The following is a 10,895-nucleotide window of genomic DNA, read 5'->3' as shown; positions in this document are numbered from 1 at the left end:
TTAGATATTTAACTTCTCAGTGAATGAAAGCACAAAGCATGCACAGCTAATTATAAACAAGCAGCATGTATAAAAGCTGACATTTAGTTTTTCACTGTCAAAATAATTGTAGATATTCAATGATTTACTATTCAATATAAAACATTTAAAATGATAATTTTATAAACAATAAAGCCAGTCGTGTATGGGGGTTTGTAATGTGTGGTGTGGTTCTAGAGCTGGCCACCAGGGGGACGAGGACATGCAGAGAGCTGATCTGGAAGTTTTAATTTTATTCTGGAGAGTCAGGCAGGCATGTGAGGCTGTGGAAGAGGGAGTGGGAGATAAAAAAGCATCTTTGTTATGCCTAATAAGTCGTTTTTATTAAAGTTACTCTATTATAACCTCAATAGCACTGATATTTTATCATTTTTAAATCTCACTAATATAAAATATTGTAACTGTGGCAAAATAAAATTCACTCACATATCACTTGGTTTTTTTATGTTCATTTTTATTTTAACTTGTACTACAAATGAATAACAAAAAAGCATGTTAGAGCATAATTTGAATGATACCTTTTTAACTAAATATGTTCTTTTTGTATTAAATTTTATGCTACAATGGCTTTAAATCACATTTGTCCGAATGAAATCACAATTATGTGTAGAAGGAGAAACTGTAAGTGCCATGTGACTACTGCTGCTTCTTTGTCATTGTGTGTAGTGTCAGTGTATTTATCATAGTACCTGGTTCAGTTTGTCAGTAATAGTTTTTAATAATTTTAATAATCTTTTGAGTTTTATTGCACAGTGTGATGAGCTATAGAAGGTTTTTAATAGTGCTTTTACTCTTAACAGCATTTATGCATAAAAAGAAATCTAGAAAACCAAAGTAATCTTTTAAAAGTCTAATACATCAGGCTTGTGTGGACTCAGAGAACTGTCTGAATATGTTAAACTAATACAACATTTCCTCAAAACTTGCAAAACGTGTCGTCCAAACATTTTTGAGCTAAAGAGATTAAACACACTTGTACTGAAAGTATATGTAACATACCTCTGTATCCAGATGAGTGCCTTCGGACATTTGGCCATTTTCTACTATCTCTGGTACACAAGGAATGGACACCTCAACTGAAGACATAAAGACACAAACAGACTCATTAAGTTAGGTCTGCCAACAGTGTTTCCCATTACTGAAAAGTAACTGAATACACATGTGCTTTAAGCAACTAAGTTTTATTTTTCTTTGCCTTTTATCTCACAAACTATCTGCAGGTATCAGTTACAATAAATGGCAAAACCTGAGCAAAATTATTAAAATAAACAACACAAAGTTGTTTTAGTGTTCATGTGAACCCTTAACAGAGTATGAATAATCCAGGGATTTCTTCCATCTACGTGGCCTGTAAGATGCACTTATCTCAACCAATTATAGAAGGAAACAAGACAGAAATACAAAGGATGGCCTAAAGGGACAGGATTACAAACTGGAGTCAATTAAAACAGAAAGAAAGAGAAAAATGGGTAGACAAGGCTAATGATACTATACTTACTAACTTCTGTCACTCATTCACTTAAATTTATGCATGTGGATATCAGATACATATGCATATGTATCTGATATCCTCATTTGGCCTTTATTACATGGGATGAGAGTGATGAGAAGATATAGTAACTGTTCAAGGACGGTTCACATGTTCACAATACCTGAATTCAATGGAGTATCAATAATTAACATGACACCTTGATATCACTATGGATCGAAAAGATTTGCAGTGCCATCCTTTGGGTGTAAAATGTGCTCCAGAATTTAGCTCCAGTCTCAAATCTTTACTAACCATATACTTATAACACTACAATAACCATGAAACTAATAAAATGTAAATTATAAAAATGCAACAGCTCATCTAAATGTATTACTTTGAGGCAGAACAATAATTGGTTTGTTCTCTTTTTTTTTATTACAGATGTGTATTTTTGTGCTAATACTGCTAACAGCAATTTGAAGAATCAGTCACCCTATTCCAGATCAATTAGCCACTGTATTTTAATTTAGTCAAAAGTGACGTTAATTTACACTAGTAATTTAATTTAAATACAATATAAAATGCTGCATGGCTAGTTAATAGCTAGCTAATAATCTGCAAATTAATAAACACGCCTTAAATCAGAATCACGACTGGGTATCATGCTTGATTTCTTTTGATTAGCCTATAATAAAAATTAAATCTTTGTTAAATCTGCTAGGGAAACTGTCTGAAGCAGCACCAGCAGACATAGTAGACATTTTTTAATAAGTCAATCGTAGGATTTTTGCTACCTACTAATTATTTGTACATGTCATAGTGCAGAAACTCGACTTTTACATTTTTATGTCCCCGGCTATCTGACAATCTGTATGTTAAGCATTAAAGTTACACACAGATATATGGACACAATCTTGGTCGGTTTTATCATAGTCATGAACCCATCTGCCCTTTCTGTCTGTCTACCTGTCTGCCTCGCTCTTCTGGTTCAGGGCCTGTCATAACCGCTCTTCAACAGGCCCCCAGTGTCAGGATTAATCTCCCTGGTTGACTGCTGATCTGAAGGTGGAACGGCCACCATCCACCAACAGCAAAACTAATTTAACTGTGTCACTGCTTGACACTCCCGCCCACCATCCCCACTAACCCCAGACATGCACACACATTACAAAATATCTTCATCTGTCTCTGTCTCATCTACATGGTAGAGGGCAGGAGGGTGGGTGACTAGTCCGAAGGAGAAAGGTCAGAGCACTGAAGGAGTTCATCATTCTGAGGTGTCAGCACTGCTCTTTAGGAAAGAAGATGAAGGGGAGATGAGGGAGGAGAGCATGGGAGGCAGGGAGAAACAGAGAAAGAGGTTAAGGGGGGGTCTGTTTAACGTTTGTGTGGTTATTGGTTATCAGCCAAAGGTTTGTCATGGCCCAGAGACTTGGCTGGCAGCCACTGAGTGAAAATCACTCATGGTTTGCATTTAATAATCATGTCTTTTCTTTGATTGTAGCCTAATTATGACAAAAGTGCACACACTCTCACATCTTACCAGCTATGAGTAGTCATTTGGTGGTTAAAACAGACCAGGGGGTTTATAGAAGCAGCAGAAGCTGGTACTCAAACACACAGAAGCACACATTCAGCCATCCAGAAATGATCACACAATGCATCCTCTGCACTTGCTGGCGTCTGGCATGAGGTAAACAGCTTTCAATAGCATCAAACCCGGTGCAGTTTGTTTGGGACCATCTGTCCAGTCTATTGTGTTCCTCTGTTATGGCTCTTTGAAAGCCCATTGGAGAACAGCTGATGTTTGGGCTCTTACAAAGATCCCAGCCAGGCCCTCGGGATCCTGCTACACTGTGTACTGTCCATTTCTTTCCCTCCTATTTTGGCTGTGTTTTGCTTTATAAAGTAGCTTGCAGACTGACATGTAGCAATTTGCATGTTATAGCATCTCCGTTATCATTTCACCACAAACACAGGACAGGCTATGGAAGGGATCCAAATGTGACACTTATTAGCTGTGGTTTTGGATGCAGTAGATATAGAAGCTATAGATACAAAGTTATGTAATTAAATAAACAAATAAAATGTAAGTGCTATCTATTACTCTGTCATTAGGAAAAAATATTCAATCAAAATTCAGATCATAATCCAAATGTTGGTGATGTAAAAGGGTTGAATCCAACTATATACTTCCAGCTATAAAGTGATAAACACTACCGAGTCACAATATAACAGTTTTTAATTCTCTGTCTGACAAAAAGAAAAGCCACTGAGACAGATGTCAGGGTAACACCATAGTTTGATTTCAAGAAGAACCCACGGCAGTTTGTAATCTAAATTTAAAAGTTATTTTTTTATTGGTTGTCTTATATGCGTTTGTACGACTACAAACCAACCCACTGTATACTACATGACCAACCAGAGTTCAGACGATTGCTCCAACATGAATAACCATCTCTTTGAATGGCAATATTTGTCAGGAAACTGACTGATTCTACAATATTTAGCTGCTAAATCACAAAATTGGCTCTAACATTACATCAAGGTGTAAAGCTTAATTTCCAGCTGTGAAAATTATGTCAAGACTGAAATGCTCAAACCCTACAGGGCAGCGTCATCACTATTAGTATATAAAGATAGTTTATTCTTGCCCACATTGTTAGAGCAAACTCTATATTTGTGCATCCAGCAAGCTGAGTTGCTTTACATTTACCAATTATTATTTACTTATTAATTTTGTATTAGCTAGCAATTTCTGATCTACTACCAAGTGGTGTCATATCATCCCATCTGCAAGAATACCAGTATAATTTTTTTGTGTGAAAAAATGGTCTTATGCTATCAGTGATATAGCAATGCAATGCATTTATGTTTCCTAGTGCAAGCCCATACATGTCTAAGCCTCTTATCATGATTTAGTGCCTTAAACGGCATTTCAATAGTAAGGAAATGGTTTGGCAACTAGAGTCCACACCTCTGACAAAGCGCTGCAAAATATGCAAGAAAAGTGTTCTCGCTAAAGTTGGAAATGCAACAAACACTTGAAGCAAAAATACACTGTTGACTACAGCCAAGGTATGAAGTCATACAATGAGAAGATATTAATAGCAGTTGATGTGCTGCCCACAAGTTACTGTAGTTGCTACCATACGATACGCAGATTAAATGATGGATAGAAATTATTGATGGGGTGGAAACGGTGGAAAAGCAGAGCTTTAAGCAAAATTTTAAGAAGCTCGGCCCAAGACACATCCCAAGTAACCAAGTGTTAAGCAGATGTCTTCTTTTTAATTAAACAAGAAAACCAAGGAAACGGTATGACTAGATGTATATATAAAGTGCTGTTAATGCTGTCATCCAACAAGCTGCACTCCCTGGTAAAATCTTCATTTTATATTTATCACTATCCCAAAAAACATAAGTATTGTGACATAATCTTGAGGCTATATCACCCACCCCTAACTATTCACTTACCTCTCAAATGTAACCTTCCTAACATTGCTGGTGATTATATAAATATAAAGATTCAACCAGGATAGCACAATTATGTAAGACGGTTGCTAAACTACAGTTATTATTATTACCAAGTTGCATTAAAGCTATTGTAAAAAAAAAAAAAAAAAAAATTACATTCCAAAAGACAGCTGTGAACCAGGGCCAGGTACAGGAAGCTTTCACTCCTTTCCACCCAGTATGCCCCTGGCCTTTCCAACTTTCAGTCAACTGCTGAAAAAAGCCAGATGCAGGCAGGATAATCACCATCTAATAAGAGGTTATATTGAAAGCAGGCTGTCGGTTACATATAACAAGCTTGGAAGATGAGTGCACACACATACACAAATATACATGGGCAGAAGAATGCATACGGACACAGAGTTGGGGCAGGTGTAATTATGGTGTACAATGACAAAGTTCAGAAAGAAGCAATCACACACACTCTGTACATATATGGACAAGCATGTCCATATAACAAAAGTAATAGTTTTGGTAGTTCAAAGTACAGTTGGCATATATTAAAAAGAATTAGCCTTGGTTCATGATTCTTAAACTAAAGTTACCTTCACCAGTTAATACTGGCTTCACAAGGGATATTTTCCAGAAACGAAATAGAGAGGTCTGAAGGCTTTCAACCATTAGGATCAAGTCTTCATACGTGGACTTGGAACCAATTTTGGAGAAGCAGGAGAAATGCAACCTTTAGGGATCTGGCCAGTAAGCAAAAAAGGACAAACAACATACATACCTTGGTTTTCAGCCGTTTCATCTATTGACATTTCTTAGGTTGTCCAAAAAGAAAAAAATGTGTCATTTGATAAATGTGTGGTACTATTATAACCCACGTGCTTGGAATTTTTTAGTTGAGTGACTTATTACCATGTTGAACATACAAGGCATGCATTTCTTCTCTCCCAATTATAGTATGACGAAGCTCTTTTGGAAAATAAAAAAAAACAACCAAAAATCCCAAGCCTGCCAAATGACAGATGCTGTGTGGAATGTAAATAAAAAAAGACTGCAATGACTTGCAAGTCTCACAAATCCATATTTCATTAACAACAGGACACAGAAAACATATCAAATGTTTAAACTGATGCATTTTACAATTTAATGCAAAATGAATGAATGAATTTCATGGCAGCAACATGTCTCAGAACAGTTGGAATAGGGACAAAAGAAGGCTGTAAAAGGAAATGGCACTAAAAGAAAGCTCAGGTTAATCAGGTTAACTGGCAACAGGTCAGTAACATGACTAGTTATGAAAATAGTGTCTTGGACAGGTAGAGTCAATTCTGCAAAAAACACTGCATCTACAAATTGTGGAACAATCTCAGAAAAAATTAAGCTGGGAAGACTTTAAATATTTCATCTTCAGTAAATAATATCATCAAAAGATTCAAAAAATTTGAAGAAATCTCTGTGCGCAAAAGACAACGACAAAAATCCATGCTGGATGCCTGTGGTCTTCAGGTCCTCATCAAGCACTACGTTAAAAACACGCATGACTCTGCCATGAAAATCACTGCATAGGCTCAGAAACACTTCCAGAAATCATTGACTGTGAGCAAGGTTTTCTGTGCCACCCAGAAATGCAGGTTAAAGCTCTTTCATGGAGAGAAGAAGTCATATACAGTATACTGCCAAAAGTATTTGCTCGCCTGACTTGAGTGACATAATCCTTAGGTTTTAATATGATGTCAGCCCACCATTGGCAGTTGTAATAGCTTCAGCTCTTCTGGGAAGGCTTTTCACAAGGTTCAGGACTGTGTTTATGGGAATTTTTGACCATTCTTCAAGAAACACATTTGTGAGGTCAGGCACTGATGTTGGATGAGAAGGCCTGGCTCGCAGTCCTCACTCAGTGTTCCATCAGGTTGAGGTCAAGGCTCTGGGCAGGCCAGTCAAGTTATTCCACACCAGACTCACTCATCCATGTCTATATGGACCTTGCTTTGTAAAGTGGTGCACAGTCATGTTGAAACAGGAAGGGACTATCCCCAAAATCTTCCCACAAAGCTGGGAGCATTAAATTGCCAAAAAAAACCCTGTTCAACCCTACTCCATAGTCCTCCCTCACCAAACTTTACAGTTAGCACAACGTAGTCTGAAAACTACCATGCAGCTGGTAACCACCAAACCCAGATGGGTTCATTGTATTGCAGGTGTGATTCCTCTCCAGAGAACACGTCTCCACTGTCTCTAGAGTCCAGTGGCAGCGTGCTTTACATCACTGCATGCAATGCTTTGCACTGTGCTTGGTGATGTAAGGCTCGGATGCATAAAGCTCTCTATGCCCTGTTCTTGAGCTATTTTGAAGGTGGCGACCTCCGTCTCAGGCAGAGCAGGTCCCTCATGTGCCCCGACCTCCGGTTTCAGGCTGAGCAGGTGAGTGAGCTGGTGGTGGAAGTGGAGGTTGGCACCACTATAGAAGAGGCATGACGAACCTGACCATGTTTCAACACTTTTCAGCATTTTCCTTTTAGTTCCCGTTGTTGTCTTAACACACGCACGGACGCAGCTTTTCACTGGCATCCTGCACATGACAACAACAACAATTCAGAACCAGTTCACTCCAGGGAGGGGAGGCATGATGAGCTGATTGAGCTCAGGTGTATCAAGTTTCTGATGTTGACATGCAGGAAGAGTAAATCAGCTGCAGAATTAGAATAACTGATTACAAACTTCAGTTATTCCTTTCACAGTTGTTTCAAAAGAGCTGACTCTGCATCTTCAAAGTGCCAACTTTTCTGGTACATTTTCCCGTCCCAGTGAAGACTGGGCACAAATCTCAACCCAACTCTAAACACACAAATAAAACATGTGAGCCCTCCTTAGCCCTCTTTAGAAACATCTATAGTCATACTTCCATCCTTTCAAACATGAATGCACACAACAGAACCGTTCGTCCCGATGGACACATCTCTCGCGTGCTGTTACACAGCACACCCAGTGTCCTGCTCTTACACCATCAGCAGCATCAAAAGAAGAATCTATATCCTCCCTTCTGCCTTTTTTTTTCATTTGAGTGACTATGAGCAGCAGTAGCACCAGCTGCAGCCTCTCTCCCTACTCGTGCTCAGCCAGGGTAAGGCAATAGGTTTAGCAGGCGAGGAGGCGAGGCAGATTTATGGCGGTGGATGTGACCTCTGGGGCCGTAACACGGTGATGGGTGAGTGGCTCTCAACGGTAAGCTACTGGCACTTGACAAAGTGCCCGAAGCAGAATGAATTTACTTCTCTTTTCCTCAATCATCAAGCAGCCACTGCCCTGACCCCCATCCTGAATGCTATAACAAGATCTCCCATCTCACAAGGGCCTGAAAAATTTACTGTCACATCTACTTTTCAATGAGCTCAAGTGAGCACTTCTTTCACCTTCAGCGGAGCAGGTGCCGGTGTAGAGGAGGGCTAACCTGTGTGTTTTATGTGGTGTGTGTGCGTGTGTATATATGTGTGAGCGTGTGTGTGTCAGCGAAGCAAACAAACATGCATGAAGAAATTTGTGGATACACATGTCCACACATTTGCTCCCTCAATTCACCTCTAACTTATCCAAAGTTACTCTCTTGTGCATCTCAAACAATAGTATCTAAAAGTACCAAGTAACAAATAAAGAAAGAAACAAAGACACACAAGGATATGCAAATCTTTAATGGCTGCACACACAAGAGAACTAGTATCCCTACACACACAAGCACAGAATAAGGTTGCCAGACAGGGACACAAAGGGCACTGCTATACGGGTGTCAGTAGACACCTCTACCATTTATATTAGAAGTCAATCTACCTTATCACATCTCTTATACACACACAAGCACACACCGCAGGCATTATGAAGAGTATGTGTTTGCCAGTTTTCATCAGCTTGATGGCAGTACAGTTGGACTTAATGACCCTGATATCTTTTTTATATGCAGTCGATAAATCTTGGTGCACACACTTAAATTTCACCTTTCTTGCACTATACTGTAGTCACTGAGGTGAAATCACAGAGAATGTGACAGCGCTAAAGGCAGACCAAAGCAAAGATTATAATAATAGTGCGGGTACGTCAGGAGCTTCATTACATCAGGTATAAATAACATGCATTGCTTTTTTGTTCTAATTTCATCTGGTTAACAGTCAAATTTATCAATAGATAAATAACCATACACACAAAACTAGGACACACAAAAGATGAAAAGAAGAGCAGAAAAAAGGGTTCACCCTACAAGGGTGCTAAAAAAAATATAGGACAACTAAAGAGCAGGTGCAATGCAAGGAAGAAATAAACTCTATATGTCTTTGTATTTATACAAACTTTGCACAAACTTAATAGAACTAAATTTCGGTTATTAATGGGAACATTTTCAAGTCTCTGTAAAGGATAAAAATAGGCCAAATGGCTCTTATCAGTCGGTCTTTGCTGTAGACTTAATCTCAAACTGATGGTGACACCATTGGTCTTTGCTCCAAATCATTTTCATGTCCTTCTTTACAGATTTAATTTCCATTCAATGATGAATTCCCAAACAGAAGAGGTGACGTAAGGGCAGATTAAAGATCAGAGCAGCTAGGTTCCAGTTCACAGAAGTGTAAGATTTAAATGGTTACAAATTGGTTTGAATGGCAAACTGTCGATGGATATAACTGTTACCACACCAATCCATAAACAGTGTATTAGACCAAAAAAAAGGGTTATGCCTGTGGTTAATTTTCTCAAATGTAGTCTTTAAAATGTCATAACTAATTCAGTCACTTTTCTTTTATGAGCCCACTCTCACCCACTGGGATAATGTTATCATGATGAGCCAATAAAAATCAATGATTAAACATGTGTAATTTTCCAGAGACAATGTATTAAAATTTATTGTCTCTCTCTCCCTCTCTCTCTCGCACCCTCTGGAGCAGCAGACACTCTGAGGCTTACAACTGAAAATAAAGGACAGCATTAAAAGCTATTCGGTAAGCCACTGTAAAATTGATCCAGCTATAAAAGCTGCTACGTCCTTGCCTCCCTCTGCTGTCCAGCTGCTCCAAACCCAAAGATGGCAGCATGATTGTGGAGGAGAGAAGTTGGATGAAGGACCACAGAAAAGAAAGACACAAAACTGAGACACAGAGATTTTTTTTAAAGGTGCAGAAAGCTATAAAAGGAGATAAGATGTACGTAAAACAACTACATATATATATATATATATATATATATATATATATATATATATATATATATATATATATATATATATATATATATATATATATATATACATATATATATACATATATACATATATATATATATATATACATATATACATATATACATATATACATATATACATATATATATATATATATATATATATATACATATATACATATATATATATATATATATATATATATATATATACATATATATATATATATATATATATATATATATATATATACATATATACATATATATATATATATATATATATATATATATACATATATACATATATATATATATATATATATATATATATATATATATATATATATATATATATATATATATATATATATATATATATATATGTATTGTCAGTCTTGTATATATATATACAAGACTGACCAACCTGTGCACTGCCTGGATTGATTACAAGAAGGCCTATGACTCAATGCCCCACAGCTGGATACTGGAATGCCTAGAATTGTACAAGATCAATGGGACCCTAAGAGCCTTCATCAGGAACTCAATGGGGATGTGGCGTACAACACTAGAGGCCAACTCCAAGCCCATAGCACAAGTCACCATCAAGTGCGGGATCTACCAAGGAGATGCTCTGTCCCCACTGCTGTTCTGCATAGGCCTGAACCCCCTCAGTGAGATCATTAACAAGACTGGCTACGGA

General features: G+C 37.6%; 1 protein-coding gene across 1 annotated transcript in view; it reads right to left on the bottom strand.

The window, feature by feature from the left end:
* The window catches only part of LOC146653164 (adhesion G protein-coupled receptor D2), a 93,967-nt gene that overhangs the window by 21,907 nt on the left and 61,165 nt on the right, over positions 1–10,895 (bottom strand). The window contains exon 24 of the mRNA XM_085383234.1: positions 1,039–1,115. Within this exon, the coding sequence (XP_085239360.1) occupies positions 1,039–1,115 (77 nt within the window). The remainder of the gene's footprint in view (positions 1–1,038; positions 1,116–10,895) is intronic.

This window comes from Rhamphochromis longiceps, linkage group LG15 (genome assembly GCF_057381845.1).
Source record: "Rhamphochromis longiceps isolate RC_006_pf linkage group LG15, R_longiceps_female_GT1.1, whole genome shotgun sequence".
Lineage (NCBI taxonomy): Eukaryota > Metazoa > Chordata > Actinopteri > Cichliformes > Cichlidae > Rhamphochromis > Rhamphochromis longiceps.
Note: the sequence above shows the minus strand (reverse complement) of the source record. Positions and strands in the feature narration are given on the sequence as shown.